Consider the following 21,445-nt stretch of genomic DNA (forward strand, 5'->3'; position numbering starts at 1 on the left):
AAATTTATTCCTATACAATAAATAAGATCAATCAAACTCTTAACTCTCTTTGAAAAGTAATACTTATTGTATTAATTATATTGAGTAACAACAAACTTAAATAATAATGAAAATAAAATATGTTAAATACGAAAAATAAATTAAACTAAGACTAAAGTTCAAATTTGGCCCTTTACATTTGCTCTAAAAAACTTTTTGGTCATATACATTAATTTTATTACCTTTTGATCCCAAATAATGTGTTTTGGTCCAAGTTAACCTTTTACGTCAAAATCTAACGATCAAACATGATTTGACCAAATTAGTAACTTAATTATGAGTCTAATTAGCCAGATAAACCTAATTAATTTAATATTAAAATTTATAAAATATTACTATTTTTTATTATACGTAAAAAATATTTTATGAATATTAATATTTTTTTATAGGTCAAAAAATATTTTATAAGTATTACTAATATTAAATGATTTAGGTTAATCTGACTAGTTAGATTCATAATTAACTCACTAATTTGGTCTAATCATGTTTGACCGTTAAATTTAACAGAAAAAGTTAACTTCAAACCAAAACATATTTTGCGGGATCAAAAGGTAACAAACTTCATGTATAGGACCAAAATATTTTTTAGAACAAATGTAATGAACCAAATTTAGACCTTAGTCTTGAACCAAAATGAGCCAAATTCGGTAATTAAGACTTTAATTTATAAGAAGGTAATGTTCGACGAAAAACACTCCAGCACCAACAATGTCTAGGATGATGTGGAGATCATCGATTTTTTATTATTATAAATAGAAATTCTATAGATCTAGATGAGCAAACAAAAAGATAAAAGAGATCCAACTAATGTTTATTAAGTGATTATAATTCATACCCTTATATATCTGACAATGGCTTGTGTCTTCTTCTCGAGTCAGTTCCTTCTATTTAATCTTTAATCTTAATACTTATTCCTAGTATAATATTTAATCTCTTATGTCACTACAAAAAAAAAAGCACGATTTACTGACGGAATTAGTAACGGAGAGATATCCTTCTTTTTATGATAGTGACGGAATATGCGTCAGTAAATTGTTTTATTTTATTTTTAGTTTTTGTTTTGTAATTTTATAATTAGTTGCTGACTATTTCGTCATTAAATATATTTGAGTTTTTTTTTTAAATTCAATTGAGTGACGGATAATTGTCTGTCACTAAAATTTATTTTATTTTTAATTTTTTTTTAAATTAGTGGCAGACTATTTTGTCATCAAAATATATATTTTTTAAAAATTATTTCAGTTTAGTGGCGGTCTGGCGGATATAACTCCGACTCTAAACATTTATTTTATTTTTAATTTTAATGTAATACTTCCATCCGTAGATATGTGAATATTTTTAAATTTCAGTTTAGTGGCAGACGTTGTCCGTCATAATATTTCAGATTTTATTATTATTTTGTTTTATTTTATTTTCTATTTAGAACAGATTTAATTATTTACTTAGAATCAAAATCAATTTAGCTCTAGCGCGAGAGCGCCACCACCAATTCTTCTTCCCTCCAGCGCCAGAGCTACCACCGCCACTTCTTCCTCCCTACAGCGCCAGAGCCATCACCACCTCTTCTTTCTCCCTTCAGCCCGGTAGCGCCTCCCGCTCGACCATCACACAGATCCGATTCGGCCACCGCGCAGCTTCGATTGAACTCGGTAAGCTTTGATTCCCCTTTCCTACTGTCGAATCATCGATTCATCAGCTGTGTGTGATAAGTAGAAATTTTTGCTATTGTGGTTGTGAGGCGTGAGCCGCCGGTGATGGTGGCTGACTGAAAGAGGCGGCTAGTGCAATCGGCGAAGCCAGCTGCCGTTCGCCTCTCTATTTCCCCGTCGTGAGTATCGCATCACTCTCTCTCTCTCTCTCTCTCACACACACACACACACACATTTCTGAGTGTGCTTTCGTGGATCGTTGCTGAGAATTTTTCTAGATTTTGATTGATGAATCGAAAATCTAGATCCATATGAAATTACTTTTTTGCATGATATTTCAACTGTTATTGACAACCACGTGATTCAACGATAGCTTTATACAGTTTTGGTGATTTTTTTTTATTGTGAATCGTGTTATAGTTTTATGCTTTGATTGTTTGTGTATGATTAATCTAGTTTGCATACCATAAAGAACATGGTAAAAAAAGTTTAGTTAAAATAGAAACATGATTTCACCACTACTCAACCTTGATTTATTTTATCGTGAAACATGATGTATGGATAGCAGGAAACCCCTTTGGTAGAATAACTGTGGTTCATTTACAAGTAATAAAGTTAATTTATGGAAGCTGAGATTGAGATTTGAGCAACAAATTTTCATTTTGATGAAAGGATTTGCAAATTGTGAGTTTTTTAATTTCATGGGAATTTTAGCTTTTAAATAGATTGTTTTTTGTTGTAGCCTTCTGAGGTTTGGCTGAAAAGGAAACACTAGGTTTAGTTTTAGGTGTTAAAATGAACTTTGGGCAGTATTTCGATCTCAATATTAGGTGGGATTCTGCCAAACGTAAATATATCAAACAATATTAGGTGGATTCTGCCAAATGAAAATATATCAATTGTTTGATGTTGAAAGAGATCAAGAGACACACTCTTCTAGTTACAATTGCTTTTATATCTTTGTTGTATACTGCAGCTTAGGTATTGATCTTCCTCTGCTTTTCACAATAATTCAGCTTAAGAATAATTTGATGGCAAACTCGTTTAGATAATTAACTAATTGCAGTGTCTCAGTGTGCTAGTATGTTTGTGTTATCTCTGCTTTCCAACTTGAACTCTAACGTGCACTTGCTTCTTTGTCTTCTGCATTTATTCATTTTCTCTGCATGCCTCTGTTACCCACTTACGGATTTACCTGTTGATTATGCTCTCAAGCTCAGTAATGATTACCAAAAATAAGTTATATCAATAGGCTATGTTTCATCATATACTGGTCAATAGAGAATTTTATCTGCAATATGTGCATTTTCCTCTTAGTAATCATCTTGTTCTAGTTCTATATGTTTAGTTTTGCTTACATTCTTCGTAAAAAGGTGGTTGAACAATCATATCCTTCCAGTCACAGGGAGGTGAGCTTTAAGAATACAATACACTTGAAGATATCATGGACCTGTATCTGGCATACTTGCAAGTAAAGTTCTAAACTTCTAATATGTTTAAATTTTGATCTATATTTCCATATCTTTTCCCTTTTCTTAATTCTTATGATGGGCATGAATGTTCCATATTCCTTACAGAAAAAAACTCTTGGTTCTGATGTTTTGTCATGTATAACATTCTTATTGATTCCATTATTCAAGATTGCCTATGGATGGCTAGTTTGAGTCGAGTCAGTCAATTTTTTATTCCTCGTTCACCACTTCGTGTTTATAATGACAAAAATTTCATTTTCACAATGAACAGTAGCGATGCAGCATCGGGTTGTTCTTGTATATTTCCAAATTAGTAAAAAACGAGTTTCACCATACCACTCCATTAAATTAAGTGATTCTGTTTCAGGTAACACAGCAGCAGTAGCTCGTCTCTTGGTTCAGAGCACTCGTCTATCATCAAAACTACACAGTAAGTCATCATTTTCTTCTAATACCTTGTGCTACAACAGCTTTTATCCAAATCATAAATTTTTCTTATAAAACTTTAGAGCATTGTTTATTCTTCTCCTTCTGCACCGGCTTAAAATTGTACAATTTCTTTGAGACCAACTATCTATTTTGCTACTGTCTTCTTGGAAATCATATGGAACTCTGCCTCGCTATCTGTTTGCTGCTAATAATCATATGTTGTTCTTCTCAAAATCGAGAACCTGAAGATAAAGGCGCAGAAGTTACAAGAATCAAATATGCACAACTTTTAGAGTTTGTCTTCTGTATGAGCTATGATGCTGACTTGCAGTTTCCTATCCATTGCAGTTGCACGAAACGTTGGTGTCCTCGTAGATCAAGTGGAAGTGAGGATCCTAATTTTGTTACTGGAATCAAGGATTAGTGATATCTTATGAAGGTTTAGGTGTATAAACTTGATACGATGTATTTCTTTTGAACGTACGTTACACACTTTTGTTGCTTGTTATAACTACTACCAACATTTATCCCTATTAATCATAATTTTTGGGTTTAATGTTTATTTTGTATATTTGATTATATTGTTTATTTATTTTAGGTTTTTTTAATTAGTGTGCAATAATTATTAAAATAAAAATTCATCCAAATGCCAGATTAGTGACAGAATAGGACGGTCCCCAATATGTAAATTGTGACGCAGATTTAGTGACGGTGATGAGTCAGTCTCTAATAGTATGAAACTAGGCAACACAGTTTGTGACGGCCAAGTCCGTCACTAATTCAGATTTCCTAATGCAACAGAGGATAAATTTTGTGACGACAAATTATGTAGTTGTTGTTGCCGTTAATTTTAGTTGCGGACAAATCAGTCATTTTTTTTTTATTGACAAGCTTTTTAACTGCGACCTCTATTCGACGGCAATCTGTCACTAACACCATTTTAATGATTAGTGATGGAATTTTCCGTCACTAAATGGCGAGTTTTTTGTAGTGTATGGACAAGGTCTATCAAAGGACAGCGAAAAGAAAATCGAGAGAGAAATAGAGAAATAAAATTAGCAATTTTAATTAAAAATCATCCCTTTTTTCAAATGATTTACCACCTATTTAGAGATCTTTTTTAATGATTTATATATGTGGGATTTGATGCCATTAAGGTTCAACTTATATATGATCAAAGGGGTTGTGGTTTGTAAACTGAAAATGTCATTTTTGTAGTGGTCGTGTTTCCGAGCGATATATTATGGTATATTTTTTTCTAGTAGTGCATCTTCTAAAATCTGAAAACAAATTCGATGAACATCTTACAATAACTTTTCCGTAGATTCATATTGTGATTTTTCTCCCTCGGAACCCTATGCTTTTGATACTAGATATTGAGAAATAAACATATACTGCTATAATTACAAATATGAATGAACACATAGAATTGTTTAACCAGTTCGTATAACATGTATCTACGTCTAAGGCGATTCCAATTCAAACATGTCACCATATAATCTTTGGATGCAATTTACAATAAAAAGAACAATTCTATATGTAGACAATATAGAGAGTTTTAATTCTAGTCCCACTAGGAAATATATCTCCAAGGAATTATTATTGAATTGTATAGAAGTATGTTTTGTAGTACTCCCTCCGTCCCGCACTACTCGCACTTATTTACTTTTTGGGCGTCCCAAGTTACTTGCACTCTTTCCATTTTTAGTAAAAAATTTCACCTACAGCCGTCATTTTTTACTTTCCTATACACTCATTCCTTAATCTCCGAGCCGAAAAGGAAATGAGCGAGTAGCCCGGGACGGAGGGAGTAGTAATCATTGTTTTTTTAATGATTGAAAAATCTGATCGTCCCTATATGAAGTGATTGATCAGTTCTTCTTATGGTAATATATTCACCCAAAAGTAAATCTACTCGTATATAGAAAGTAATCCAGATTCATAACATTGAAGTTGAATGAAGTACTCCCTCCGTCCCCGAATAAGAGTTGCTAATTTCCATTCTGGGTCGTCCCCCATTAAGAGTCACTCTTCATTTTTACCATAAATGGTAGTAGGCCCCACATTCCACTAACTCACTCCACTCACATTTTATTATAAAACCAATATAAAAAAGTGGGTCCCACATTCCACTAACTTTTTCAACCAAGTTTTCTCTACATTTCTTAAAACTCGTGACGGGTCAAACAACGACTCCTATTAGGGGAAGGAGGGAGTAGTTATTTTGGGCAGAAAATGGGAAAACATTGAGTAAAAAATGCAGCAGTTTGATTATATATGAAGAGTTAAGAGTAGGTGGTCTTAGTGGCGGCTCACCAACCGTTACCGAATCCGTCCACCGCTCGAACAATACATCATTATCCGCACTAATTACTTCGTTTAAACATTTATTCTATTTGCATTAATACATACTCCTACTTATTAATATTGCCTACTGCCTTAATTCTATCGCCTACTTTATTCATCCTTCATTAAATATATATTTCTATACACGTCTGTATATCAATGTGATACAGGATTTCATTAATTGGATATTTGGATATAATTTTAAGAACGCCGACCTATGAAATTAATTGTGTATCAAAATAGAAATGTATACGGCGTGGTACTATTAGTAATACTATCATTTGCTATACAGCTAATAAATTTAAAATAGCATGAACAATATTCAAATAAAGGTTAAATGCTTCTATTTTATTTTAGGAACAATTAATCTGAGTCCTGGACTATGTCTTCGCTCACGGATCGCATGACATATGCTTCCGATATAAAACCTTGAGGTCAAGAATAAGTAGAGTGTTAATTAAATTAAAATGGATAAAGTATAATACCTAATTAATGAGAAGTTGGTGGACGCGATTTATTCATACTTATTAGAGCATCTCCAATGGCGGACCGGGCGACCGGGACGTCCGCCATTATGGCAGGGGAGGTCGGATACGGACGTCCCGTGAGGACGTCGGGTGTCCTCGGACTTCGGCGCGACGGGCGGACGGACGTCCGCCATTGTGGCGTGGGTCGGACGTCCGATTTTTAATTTTTTTTTAATTTCTTTTAAACTCTATATATACGGCTCGTTGAATTTTATTTCATTCGCACCACTTGTGTTAACAAGTTTCTCTCTCTACATCTCTAATTTCAAGTATATCTAGAATGTCTAGTGACAGTGATAGCGAGAATGAATTGGAGGTCGCTGTGGAAGGTGCGATAGATAGGCTGCTACAGCAGAGGGCGCAACGGCGGCAGCAGGCTGCGGTACCTCGGCCGATCTATCGTCGAACTACAGTACTCCGTGACCACATTGCTGCACATATTCGGTTGTATGCAGACTACTTCGCTCCGCAACCGCGTTTTGGGGAAGCCTTATTCCCATGTTCGACTTCAGAACGATATTATCGAAGAGGTTTGGACGCGGAAGGCTTGACGTTGATGTTAGTACTTTTTTTGTTTTATTACTACGTAAATTTATTTTCAAATCATGTATGTTTTTTTAAATGAAGTTGTTAATTTTTCTCGTTCGTATTCGTGTTGAAATTTTATTTCCGTAAACGTAAATTGTTTTATTTGTGAATTTGTGATTTTTTTTATTGCGGGAAGTCCTAGTGGGAAGGCGATGGAAAGGGCGGATTGTGAAAGGGATGTCCTAGTGACGTGGCAGTGGGATGGGAAGTCCTAGTGACGTGGCGGGAGGTGTTTTCGGGATGTCCTAGTGGATGTCCGAGTGGGACATCCGCCCAATGGAGATGCTCTTAACCACCACTTCTCCAATTGGTCAACATCTCTATCAAATAAAGTACATTTAACTAATCATGACACTAAATATTAATGCCAATATTCCACTTAATTTCTACTCCTCTCGTCACATCACAAATAATCAACTTTTCATTTTGAGTCATCCCACCACAAGTGATCAATTTTCTTTTTTAACAAAAGATAAAATTTTTACTCTCTCTTACTTTATTCCATCTCTCTTACTTTATTCTTTCTTTCCTACTTTATTTTCTCTTACTTTATTCTCTATCGTACTTTATTCTCTTCATTTTAATTCAATATATATCATTTTCTTAAATTTTTTGTCCAAAAGAAATCCATCGCTTATGGTGGGATGGAGGAAGCATATTTTAGAGTAAGAGCATCCGCAGTGGTGAGTGGACACCCGTCCGTCCGTCTGTGCCAGCGAGCAGCTGACGTGACGCGTTCTGATTGGCCAACGGCATTTCCGTTGGAAATTCATTTTTTTTAATCGAAAATAATACAAAAAAAAATTCAGATTCCCAAAAATATGGCCTTTTTTACCGTTTTTCTGGATTTTATTTTTTTTTATTCCCAAAATCATCTATAAATACACACATTTATCATCCATTTTTCACATCAAATCATCTCTCATTCATATTTTTTCATACAACTTATGTACATCTTCCTCTCTCACTCAAACCCTCTCAAATGGATTTCACCAATCTCATTGCGGAAGTGGAGCGCGAAGAACAAAAATACTATGAACAATATCGTGCCACCTATGAAGCCTATGTCACCACGAATACCCCTACCCCTCCTCCTCGACCAACTAGATCAACTCACCGCTACATCAACCGTGACCGGGAGGGAGTCAACGAAAGGCTCGTTACCGACTATTTTTCCAACCAGCCGTGGTTTCCGGAAGATTACTTTCGGCGCCATTTTCGTATGTCAAAACGCTTGTTTATGCGTATTGTCAACACATTATCCGTCCGTGTTGAATAATTTCAAACAAGTAAAGACGCAACCGGTCGGCAAAGTCTCTCGGCGTTGCAGAAGTGTACGTGTGCCATCCGACAACTTGCTACTGGGCAAACGGCTGACCTCTTCGACGAGTATTTGCATGTCGGTGAGTCAACTGGAATCCTTTGCCTTAAAAATTTTTGCGACGGCGTTCGTTCAACTTTCGGTGTGGAATTCCTTCGGACACCCACTACCGATGATTGCCAACGGTTGCTTCGTCTTCACGAAACAGCCCATGGTTTTCCCGGTCAACAGCAACATTGACTGCATGCATTGGAGGTGGAAGAATTGCCCGACTGCTTGGAGGGGGCAACACTTAAGCGGCCACAAAGGCGGCGGCCCAACACTTATCCTTGAAGCGGTTGCCGACTACCGCCTATGATTTAGCATGCATATTTTGGTATTACCGGATCCAACAATGACTTGAACGTGGTCTATTCTTCACCACTCTTCAATTATGTTTTGAATGGTGTAGCACCGGCGATCGACTTCACCATCAACGGAAATGCTTACCACATGGGTTACTATGGATTCGGCCAAGAGTAGTGGGTTTTTTTAATTTTATTAATTTAATTATGTAATTTTTAATTTTTATGATTTTAATTACGTACTTTTTAATTTTTAGGATTTTAATTATGTAATTTTTAATTTTTTTGTAGTTTGTAATAGTATTCCAGATATTTTTAATACATTTTAATTTTGTGGAAATATTTTTATTTAAATTGAATAATAGAATGGTGGGACCCTTGAGCTTGTCCTTGCGGAAGAGCACGGATGTGGGTGTTGTGCTCTTGCCTAAGAGCAAGAAGTAAAAGTGGATTCGGGCCCACATCCGTACTCGTTAATAAGAGCACTGATAGGGATGCTCTTACTAAGAATTTGGGTGTAATTTGGCGCCTCCTTTCCGCGTTTGCGATTTTGTTGTCATTACCACGTCACCATCAATCCACTTAGCTACAGCTACTCTTTTTCTTACTATAAAATATATACTCCTACATTCATTGATGATAAATGTTTAATGGAGTATAGGGTAGGTAAACATGACGTGTGATATCATGCGGTTTTGAGAGCTCCATGAACGCAACATGACGTGTTATATCATGCGATTTTGGTATATTTCCTAAAGTCTCTATTATGCATCATCAGTTCTGATCCATCAAAATATAATAATTTATTATATATTGTTGATTGGGAATTGTTAATCTTGGATTCATGGTTTATGGATCCGTGGATCATGTTAAGAGCATCCACAATAAGACGGATGTCCCGGCGGACATCCCGATAAACTTCTCAAAAACACCTCCTGCCACGTCATAAGGACATCTCACTGCACTGTCACGTCATAAGGACATCCTACTACACAATGACGGACATCCCCAATGACATCCCGACGGACATCCACAAAAAACAATAAAAAATTAGGACGTTCGCCGACGTCCGTCGTGTCAACGCAATGGCGGACATCCCGGAAAGTCGCGGAACTCCGGTGTCCGCAGCGGACGTTCGTATCCGTATGCATGCTGCCTAATGACGGACGTCCCGCGCGGATGTTCGATACGCCGGTCCGATGTCCGCCGGGATATTCGCCATTGTGGATGCTTTAAGCAAGATAAAGAGGGAAGAAAGAGTAAGAGTTAGAATTGTCGGATGAGGCGTTTCAATTGAGCAACCGTTGGATGAAACAACTAACTTCTAATCTGCGTCATTGATAGTATAGCCGTTGATTTCAGTTGGTTCAAGCTAAAGGGTTTTTCTGTTTTGTTTAACTTCACTTCTTCAATTTGTTTTGTGACCAACAATTCTCACACATGATACAAAATTTACTTCCGTTTTCATTTCGATTATTGTTGGGTTATTTTTTGAAGATTTTTTGTCATAAACAATTGTATATATTGCTGTGTAAGAGTCACAAATAATAAATCATTAAAGATGTTAGTATTAATGTGATGAAGTTGATGGTGCAAACAATTAAAGATGTTATTATGCTCCACATTATGCACATTCGTCTACACTTTATCATCTCTTTTACTTTATTTTTTTCTCTCAACTCATACGATAAAAATATAGTATTGATTTCGTAGCAAATAGGAAATGCTCCATTAAGAATGAGACGGAGGAAGCACAAATTTTTTAAGGGCATGATTGGTAGCTCAAAAAAACCACTAAAAGCCCATAAGAGCCCATAAAAGCTCCCCTTCTATCGTCTTCTCTACCGTTTGGTACAGCGAGGAATTGTCTGCAAACCCGAAAGAAAAGAGCCGGATCTTGCAGAAATTTAGATAACAATCGGCGATTGAGGCAATTCCTTATCTCTTCAAATTTGTGGTATTAGATTTTCACCAGATCTCTGACAACATAATTTGCATCTATATACCTAATTTGCCCTCCCCAAACTTTTTTTTTATAAATTTCTATTGCAAAAATTTTCATATTTTTTTGGAATGTATCTTCAGCCCTTCCCAAGGAAATATCTTTAGTGTCTAAATTATTAAGGGTATAATGGAAGGAGGGGCTTGAAATAAAATTACAGTTAAAAACTAACTACAACAATGGCAGTGAATAGAGATAGAGTTGGAAAGAAGGAAGAAGATGAACTAATTAACAACGGTCAAACCCTTTAACTTAAAATAATAAAAATAGAAAAAGTCAATGCCTACCCCCTATTTAAATGGCACGTGTTAGACGTGTTATCTTTATAAAATAAAAGTGTCACCCATTTTAATGTTATTAAATAACACTTTTAAATATTGATTTTACCCAACGCTTTATCACTAAAAATAATTAATTAAAAACTAAAAAGGATTTTGTCTTTGTCCAGCCCTACACCATTCAAAGTTATTCCAAACGACGGAAACAAAAAATGAAACTTTTCCCACAAATTCCAAACGAGAATTACTTGTCTTCTTCCAACTTTAATCGATGAAGGTCAGTTTTTCCTTTTCGTTTCTCATAGTTTACACAATCACAATGTGTTACATACTTTAGATTCATAACTTTTATTTACATAGTATTTTGTGATTATTGAACTATTTTTCTAAATTGCTAATACAGAAGATGGAACGTTACTTTTAAAAAATGCAAAGTGGTGGTTCTTCATCTTCTCCAGGTGCTAGAATTGTTGAATCAGTAGAAAATCAGTCTACAATAGAAGTTGAATTGGATTGGAATGATATTGATGCTGATCTAAGAAAACGAAAGTCAATAGAGGCTTTTGATGTTGCTATTCGGGATAGAGTACGGAGGGAGTATTTGGTTAAAGGTCCTTGCCAACCAATTGGGAATACATATCTGAAAAAGAAATATGGTATTCAAGAAAGAAGTTTTCAAGATGCTTGGTTTACAAAATTTCCATGGTTAGAGTATAGTGAATAAAAAAATGCAGTCTTTTGCTTTTGGTGCTAACTTTTCAAGCAATCAAATAAAGAAGGTCGATATGCAGAAGATGCTTTTACAAAGACAGGCTTTAACAATTGGATAAATGCACTAGAAAAATTCAATCAACATGTTGGGGCTACAAATAGTTGTCACAATAATACTCGAATTCAGTTTGAAGCTTTTCAAGATCAAAGGCGCAGTGTGGCAAATATATTTCGAGCAAATACTCGTAAGGCAGAAGTTGCATATCGTGTTCGGTTGACTGCTTCATTGGATGTGACTCGTTTTCTTTTAAAACAGGGATTGCCTTTTCGTGGACACGATGAATCAAGTAGTTCTTCAAATCTAGGTAATTTTCTTGAGTTGCTTCAATGGCTTGGTCAACATAATGTCGATGTTTCTAAAGTGTTGGGTACATCTCCTACTAATAATCAGATGACTTCTCCACGAATTCAAAAGGAATTAGCAAATGCTTGTGCTTCATAAGTCACACTTGCCATAGTCAAAGATATTGGGGATAGAGTTTTCACTATCTTGGTTGATGAGGCTCGAGATGTTTCATTGAAGGAACAAATGGGTGTTGTTTTAAGATACGTGAATAGTGAAGGATATGTGATTGAGCGATTTCTTGGGATTGTACATGTAACTGACACTTGTTATTCGTTGAAAAATGCTATTGATGATTTATTATCGAAGCATAATTTATCTCTATCCAGAGTGAGAGGTCAAGGATACGATGGAGCTTCAAATATGCGAGGTGAGTTCAATAGATTGAAATCTCTAATATTGCAAGAAAATCCTTATGCCATGTACATCCATTGTTTCTCTCACCAACTCCAATTAATAATTGTTGTTATTACTAAGGGTATTAGAGTTGTGAAGGATTCTTTTAACTATATCTCTATGATTGTGAATATGGTTGGGGCATCTTGTAAGAGAAAGGATCAACTTAGGAAGTTGCAACATGGAAGATTAGTTGCACAACTTAACGATGAAGAAGTGACTAGTGGAAGAGGTCAAAATCAAGAAACTACTTTGGTAAGACCAGGAGACACTCGTTGGGGCTCACATTACTCTACATTGCTTCGTTTATGCTCTATGTGGCATGTGGTTGAAAAATTGTTGGAAATTGTTAGATGTGATGCCACTATCCTTGATAGTAGAAGTACTACTGAAGGCTTGATCGAAAGGATGGATAATTATGAGTTTGTTTTTACTTTGCACTTGATGAAACACTTACTAGGAACTACAAATGAATTGTCTCATGCCCTACAACGGAAAGATCAAAACATTGTACAAGCTATATCATTGATCCAAAGTGTGAAACATCAATTGCAAAGTTTTAGGGATGATGGATGGGAAGCCATGTTAGACCAAACAAATAGATTTTGTGAGTTGCACAGTATTTCACAAATCACAAGTTAATATGGAGGACACTATACCACGCCCTGGTCGAAAAAAGCATGGAGCAGAGTTGATCACAAACTTACATCATTATCGGGTAGAGATTTTTTTATCAGGTAATCTAATATTTTTATTCATATTTTTATCGATATATTTACTTGTCATTAACTTATTGTGGCTGCAATATTAAGGTTGATGATTTAATTATACAAGAGATGAATAATCGGTTTTTTGAAGCTAGCACCGACTTGCTAAAATGCATAGCATGTCTTGATCTAAGAAATTCTTTCTCTAAATTCAATGAGCATCAAGTCATTCATATTGCTACTTTATATCCCGAGGACTTCTCTACGAGCGAATGTTTACATCTTCCACGACAAGTTAGTAATTTTATTGCTAATGTGCGGTGTGATCCTCAATTTATTGCGCTTAGTGATTTGGGAAGTTTTGCTATGAAAATGGTCAAAACTAAGAAGCATTTAGTTTTTCCATTGGTCTATCGGATTATTGAGCTGGCCTTGGTTTTACCTATTGCTACTGCTTCTGTTGAGAGAGCATTTTCTGCAATGAAGACTATCAAGACTGATTTACGAAATTGAATGGGAGACGAGTGGATGAATGACAGTCTAGTTGTGTATATTGAGAAGGATATTTTTTCAACGATTGATAACGAGCCGATCCTACAGCGTTTTCAATCGATGAAAACACGTAGAATTCAGTTGTCGCCGCTTTAGCAAACTGTATTATTCTTTTTGTCAAACTTGTTTAGGATTAATTTTATGTATTAGATATTTATGCATTTTTAGAATTTTTATTATTGTTTTTTTATAATATATATATATATATATATATAGGATTTTGATCAAAACAAAAATGGCTTTAAATAAAGAAATACAGGCCAACTTTCAGCCTTAGGATCTGGCGAGATCATCTTGATATTAAAAGATCTAATGGCTCAATTAATTCCCTAGATCTTATTATTTTATTCACTAAAAATCCAATAAGGTTACTAAAGTCATTAGCTACATCTCGATTGTTATGGCATCTCCTATAATCTTGCCATTTCTCTTTCCACTAACAAATCATATGCGTGAATTATGAGTTAAATTTCCCCAACTTCATCTTCTCCAGCCACTGTACCATCAAACTTCCATTATACTTGTTCAAGATTAATCTTTTCCATTCTCAATTCTATATCATCGTCGTTGGAAGATCCCAACTCCAATCGTGTTCCAGATTAATCTGTTCCATTTTCAATTCTATATCATCCTCGTTGGCAGATCCCAACTCCAAAAATAGAATCTGACACACATTCTACTTCGCACGTAGATAATCAATCATACTCCGATGACGTTGTTGGGAATACAGGTTATGGTTATGTTTTTTATTTTCATTTGTTTGTTATGCTCCGATTCATATATTTGTGTCTGTGTATGTCATTGTCTTCGGTTGTATGAATCTTTTCACCTATATTATTTGATCGATTTGTCCGTTATGCTTCGATTTGTGTTTAGTATGACCCATTTTCGTATAAGATAGTTTTACGAGTTGTATGCCGTGATTTCATCCTATTATGGCCTATAATCATTCTAAATCCAGTAGATGGAAACTTGTCTTTACTTAATCGTTAGTTTTTAGGTGTTTTCTGATTACGAATTATTACAGATTTAAATACACCAGAATGCCCTATAGATCTTAAACCATTTGTTGGTCGTAGCTTCCCCACATTGGACAACGCCATTGAATTTTACGAGAACTATGGTCACCGTGTTGGTTTTGATACAAGGAAGAACGGTTCAAAGAAGGTTGATGATATCACCATATGGTTTTACATGGTGTGTAACAGAGAAGGTGAACAGAAATTAAGCGATCAACAACCCAAACGATGACGTAAATCGAAAAAATATGGATGTAATGCTCGTGTTGCATTCAAATTTGATTCTGACCGTGGTTATGTCATTCAACATTTGAACGAAGAACACAACCACCCTATGGTTTTGATACAACACCAGAAGTTCATGAGATTAAATCGTCAACTTGATCCAGTTCACCAAAAATTTATTACGGATTGTGCTGGTGCTAATATCGGTCCATCTCTCACTTTCAAGCTGTTGACTGAATTGATGGGCGGATATGAGTCTGTTGGGTGTACTGTGTTGGACATCCGTAACTACACACGGGACATCAGAAGATACGCTGAAGGATATGACGCCCAAATGATAATAGACGAGATGAAGAAGAAGAAGGAAAATTGTGACGTCTTCACGTACGAGTATGAAGTTGATTCTCGTAGTCGACTGATGCATTTATTCTGGTGTGATCATATTGCTAAGAAGAATTTCATGCAATTTGGTGACATTGTCTCGTTTAACACTACGTACTCAACTAATAGGTAAATGTTGTCCACTTAAAATTGCTGCATTTTTCTGTTATGCTATGATTTGAGTTTATTATGACCTATTAGCATGCTAGATCAATATCCACTTGTAAATGATTTAATCCTTTGTTATGTTTCTGTGAATGTACTCTATGATTTTTGCTCCGTTCACTGGGAAGGACAACCATGAGCGCGCATTGTCCTTTGGAGCTGGTTTGCTTTGTAGTGAGAGCGCAGACTCATTCTCTTGGCTATTCAAGCAGTTTGTCAAGTGCCGTTGAAAAAGTTCTTGTGAATACACGTCACAGATGGTATATGTGGCACATCATGGCAAAAGTAGCTGAAAAGGTTCCTAAGTCACTTCTGGGTAATTCTGAATTTAAAAAGGATTTGAATTCATGCATTTGGTCTGAGTTGATTGAACCCACCGAGTTTGAAGACAAGTGGAAGACTGTTATGGAGACATATGAACTTGAAGGCGATGAATGGTTCGTTTCTATGTTCGAATCAAGAAAGTTTTGGGTTTCTGCATACTTTAGGGACTTCCCTAACAGTTCTTTGATAAAGACGAATTCTGTTTCGGAATCTCAAAACAGTTTTTTCAAGAGGTATACTCAGTCCAGGGCTAACCTTGTTGTGTTTTTAATGAATTTCAACAATGTTGTTGATGCCCAACGAAACCACTCCGCAAAGCTAGATTATATGGATTCTAATACTACCGCAAAGATGAAAACAGAGTGGTCTCTTGAGAAACATGCATCTACAATATTCACAGATGGTGCATTCAAGGAAATTCAAGAACAGATACTGGAGGCTTATAACCACTGCAGCCTTGTATCAATATCAAATGATTCAAGTCCAGAGGTTTACAAGGTTTTAGATCATTTTTCAAACACATGGACTGTCACATTCTCTGTGGCGGATTCTGTGTGTCAATGTGGTTGTAAGATGTTTTCTAGGACTGGTCGTGTATGCTGCCACATCTTCCTTGTGTTGAAGAACAAAAAGATGCGCTTGATTCCTGAGAATCTGATTGGAGGTCGATGGTTGAAATCTCCTCTGGTTAAGGCTGTTCATGCCGTCCAATGCCAAGATGTAGCAACACATGTTTATGTTGATGAGAAGGAGAAGGCACAAGCAATTTTGTTGGGAGAGATGTTGGGTATATACCAGGCTGTATCTGTCGATATTGATCAAATTCATGAGCTGACATCTATAGTTCGTGAAGCAAGACAACAGATTTTTGCCGACGGCGTAGTAACGTCTACAGCCAGAAGAAGAAACTAATGGAGGAATTTTAGGGGCTGAGGCACCCCAGGAACTAGATGTTCAACCACCTGAAGTCGTCAACATGAAGGGATGTGGTAGTAGACTCCCCTCAAGAGTGGAGAAGGCTTTGAAGCTTAAGAGCGAGCCTTTGCGTCAATGCAAGAAATGTCAGGAGTGGGGTCACCACGATTCAAGGAATTGCGACAAATTCAAAGAGAAAGAAAAGCGGCGGTCTAGAAGAAATTCTGAAGTTTGATACAATGTATTCTGTTTTTTGAAGTAACGTCAGTTTAAGTTTTTTTTGGAGACCATTTTATTTGCAATGTCACGTTGTTAGAAATTACTGAGTTCATTCATATTTGTATTAGGCATTATGCTTCTCAGTAGTTTTATGTCATGACTGGAACATTGGATTATTATGACTCAGTTTACCATTAAGTTTTCATGACCCATATATTCATCTAGTATGACCCAAAAGAATAGATTAAGTTTTTGGCATATAAAACTAGTTTTACGTAATGACTCTATACTTTTATGACACATAAAATCGTTTAGTATGACCTAAAAGCATAACTGTTGTTTTTAATAATTATTTTTGCATGCTTCAATGGTACTAGTTTTATTAATATGTTTAAAACATGAGTAGAATCGCGTATTTGGTTTTTTAATATGTTCAAAATACGAGAATATTCTTCGTTTTTACTACTAATCAGTTTGTTTCATGCAAATATATCTATCAAATTGTATGAGGCATTCTGGTATTCAGTAGTTTTACGCCATGCCTCGACTGTTGGTATATTATGACACAAATTAACCTAACAATTCTATGACACACATATTCATTTATTATGACCCAGTGTATCGAGTAATGTTCATCGCATGGGCTATCGTCTACAAGAAACAAGAGGAAAGCATTCAAAGGTCATTGTAATGGAATTTTTTCTCATCTTATAGATGAAACAGTATATAGTACCAATGACATCCAGCCACCGTATAAACATGATTAAAAAACAAGAAAAATACTATCTTTAAAGAAATGAACAAAATGTTTCACTAATTTAAGTTACGACATAACCATTTGGCGAGATCCATAGTTAGCTATCATATTTTCTACGTTGATCTTTTTTTTCTTGTTCTCCTTTGCATAATGTTTAGATGCCGCCTCTTTATTCAGTAACGCGCTATGATTATTTCCTGCCACCATCAACACACGGTTGTATTTAGCTCTTAAATACTGAAGCACACCTTTGTTTTTAGTCGATAGTCCTCAATTCCATTGACCCTCTCTTTCACCCATGTAGACTTCAAGGTGTCTAAGCAAATAAAACCCGTTGTCATCAACATTGTCTATCGTTCTCCAACTCATCTTCAACCTCTGAATAGGTACGTTGATCACTTATTTGCATTGATTGTGACAACCAATCATTGCTAAATGCTTACAAAAGAACGTCCTCTGTAAAACATGCAATGTGTTAGTATCAACAACAATTAAGTGGTACTGTGAGGACTAATGTGTCATCCATACCAATGCCTCTGGAATACAACCGTAGGTGAATCGCAAGTCATGGTCTTCTCCATCTTTACAAGCATCTATAATCACCACTGCTTTACATTGGAAACAAAAGCACACAGTGTAGTACCTTTTTGAAACGCAGAATGCAAAGAAAACCTATATTTTGTAATATGTTAGACATTTTTGGAAAAATGAGTGGAGGCCTTTCTCAAATAAAATTGCAATTGTATCATGGATGCAACAACAACATACCATATATATGTCCCCCCATTTGAAGTGTGGTATTTTACTGACCTCTTTGTCAATGTTTGAGGCAAATTCATCTAGTTTGTCCGCATCATCAACTTTTCCATTAGACTCCACAACCGTGTAAAGCTACACATATTTATATTAGCATAGTTAGTTCACAAACTTAAGTAAAAAAAACATGGGTTAGGTTAACTCACAGCAGGGTAGGTTGTGAAAAACAGCCTTTTGGGAGAAGTGACCGATTTCAAAGCTTCCATGTGGTTAAGAACAGAGCAGAAGGCGCTAATTATTCCACTAGAAACCTCATGATGCAGCAATAACGAACAGAATTCCAAAAGCATGACTTCAACAACTCGGTCATTGTATATAATATTTTCTCTAGCATTCCAACAAATTATTAATTTGTTATTAGGTCAAAGATTCAATATGTACGTTGATATCATAACACTTACTCATTTCCGTGGTAAGTGGTCATCAACCAGTAATACATAACCCGTTCCTCTGGAGTAAGCTTGCATGACACTGTAACTGCTCTCTCAAGAAATGGCGAACGCAATGCATTAGAACATCTCATCTTTGCCTTAGCGCGAACGTTCATCTTCAATTTTTGATGGTTGTCATGTAGCTACAAGTAGACAGTATAGATAAGTTGTATATGATGTATAAATATACTATATGTTCAGTTTAGGCAGTACATGCCCTACTACATAGAACTAAATAGATCATTACAACAAAAATTACTTGTTTGTTTGCATAGACGACCAAATCTTTGCCCAGTTTTGGTTCTGACTTATTAGCGAAAGGTGTGACAAAATCCTCATCAACCTCATCACATTCCATGTACGCTTCCACTGCAGACTTTACAATGGCTTCCACATCGAGTTCCTTATCCTACATATTAATTTTAACAGAATGGTACATAAGACGTCATACAAAACTAGAGTATTACTTTGATAATGTAATTAAGGATAGACACATACATTAGTTTCATCCTTTCTTCTAAGCTTATTATCCAAATTTGTTATTGATTTCGTTCCCGAAGCTTCCAAATAAAATTCATCAGCAGCATCATCACCACCGCCTTCCATGTAGTCAGCCATGGCTAGTCTACGAAAATATTTTTTTGAAGCTTTGTTTAAGATGTTGTCTTTCATTTTGGAGAAAGTGGGAAGATTTTTTTGACTGGCTAGTCTACGAAAATATTTTGTGATACTTTATGATATTCTTTTCTAAAATGTTAAAACTCGAGTTCACTATGGTATGTATGACATAACTTTTATCAAATATTTTGGTGTGTGTCCACTGAGTATGTCAAGTACTCAACCCTGCATATGTTTTCTTTATGTGCAGGTTGAGCGGTGATGTTGCGGCGGATGTTGAGTCGAGCTTTAAGAAATTCCGGATGCGTCGTGTCTTCATACATAGGTGTCTCCCTATGACTCTCTAGACACCTTTATTCCGCTGCCTTGTTTCGAATCGTTCTTGATAAAGTCTTTCGTTTTGCTCTACACTACTTTATGACATTAATTACCTTGAGATATTAACCTGCTGCTTAATTGTTTAATCGATTAAAACTTTTCTTTTGAAGCTTTGTTTAAGATGTTGTCTTTCATTGTTTTCCCCTTCTTCTTCCCCGCTCCTTAGTCCCTTCCCTAGCCACGATTTCCCCGTCTTTACTATCCTTAGTAAGGGCTGTCGTGACAGTCACACTAATCGAATATTTGAGTCATGAAAACATGTGGTTAAATCGGGTCATAACAAGCTGGAACTGGGTCATACGACCAAAGCATACACTAACAATAACGAAAAATATCAACGACGACTTTTGGGTCATACTAAACTAATTTTCGAGTCATGAAACGTATTGTTAACTTGGGCCATAATAAGCAGGCCTTAGGTCATACGACTGGAGAATACACTAACAATAACCAAAAACCATCAGCTATGCTTTTGGGTCATATTGAATGAATATTTGGGTCATAGAAATATATGGTTACACATCGCGCAAAATAAGCTGGCCCTGGGTTCCACATTGTCACTACACCATTGCAGATTACATAATTCTTATACACTACAGTGTTCAAATATTTAGTACAGGCAACTTGGTTCACCATCAAAAACTACATCGGTTTCGAGTTAGTCTTCAACTTACATTCTTTGGTAAAAACGAAGGATGGATGTCAAACGGTGGCCCTTTCTCAGCAAGCTGTGTCAGTTGTGCCGTAACTTTGAACATGCTCTGCACAGCCTCTACAAGCTCTGGTACATTGAACTTGTCCTTTGCCAAAGCTGTCTTCAGTGATGCCACCGTTTCCTCCTCATCCACCTCCACCTCGGGAATTACCCCAATCATATTGCAGGCAGTCGATCCAGCAATCTTCATTGCTTCAAAGTTCTGAATTAGATTAGTTACATCATTCATACTTCTCAACAAATTCTGCAGCCCCCTAACTAAAATGAAACTAAGAAGTATGTGGAGTTGGTGTCGAATTCCCTTCCTCTTGGAGATAGTTACCCCTTTTATAGTTAGAGGCTCAAATCCCTAAGGCTTCTTTCTTCATGATTTGTCACTTTTTTCCCTCTGAAATAAAATCTTTTAGAACTGCTCCTTGCTTCACTTTTGCTCCTTTTTCTCTGCCCCGGGTAATTTGTATGGATTTCCTAGGTCCGACAAATTTTCACGCACCTGAACTTACAAATACTTATTAGTTCACTGAATTTACAGAATTTAACCCCATAACCAATGCATGAAATGAGCCTTACAAAGTTTCCCTAAAAATGCCTTGATCTACGAGGTGATGGATCATAGATATTCGTTGTTAGGAAAGGTGGTGGAATGAATATCGATGAATATTGTAACTGATTAAAATGTCTTTCTTCCTTGGGAGGCTTAGATTTATATTCATTTTTG

The 21,445-nt window shown here is 35.9% G+C and overlaps 1 protein-coding gene and 1 long non-coding RNA gene across 2 annotated transcripts; both read left to right on the forward strand.

Moving 5' to 3' along the window:
- The first annotated feature begins 1,482 nt into the window (after positions 1–1,482).
- On the forward strand, positions 1,483–4,151 carry LOC121798362. The gene is made up of 5 exons (XR_006050040.1): positions 1,483–1,688; positions 1,778–1,867; positions 3,088–3,159; positions 3,528–3,590; positions 3,938–4,151. It is a non-coding gene; the product is annotated as an uncharacterized LOC121798362 (long non-coding RNA).
- Positions 4,152–15,689: 11,538 nt separating this feature from the next.
- Positions 15,690–16,790, forward strand: LOC121800779 (protein FAR1-RELATED SEQUENCE 5-like). Its single transcript, XM_042200283.1, has one exon. The coding sequence runs from the start codon at positions 15,690–15,692 to the stop codon at positions 16,788–16,790; it is 1,101 nt and encodes a 366-aa protein (XP_042056217.1).
- Positions 16,791–21,445: the final 4,655 nt, after the last annotated feature.

The sequence above is a fragment of the Salvia splendens genome, chromosome 4, assembly GCF_004379255.2.
Source record: "Salvia splendens isolate huo1 chromosome 4, SspV2, whole genome shotgun sequence".
In the NCBI taxonomy this organism is placed as follows: domain Eukaryota; kingdom Viridiplantae; phylum Streptophyta; class Magnoliopsida; order Lamiales; family Lamiaceae; genus Salvia; species Salvia splendens.

What these genes read in the sequence shown, in the direction of transcription:
- LOC121800779 (XM_042200283.1), top strand. Translation starts at nt 15,690, where the DNA reads ATGAGCGCGCATTGTCCTTTGGAGCTGGTTTGCTTTGTAGTGAGAGCG.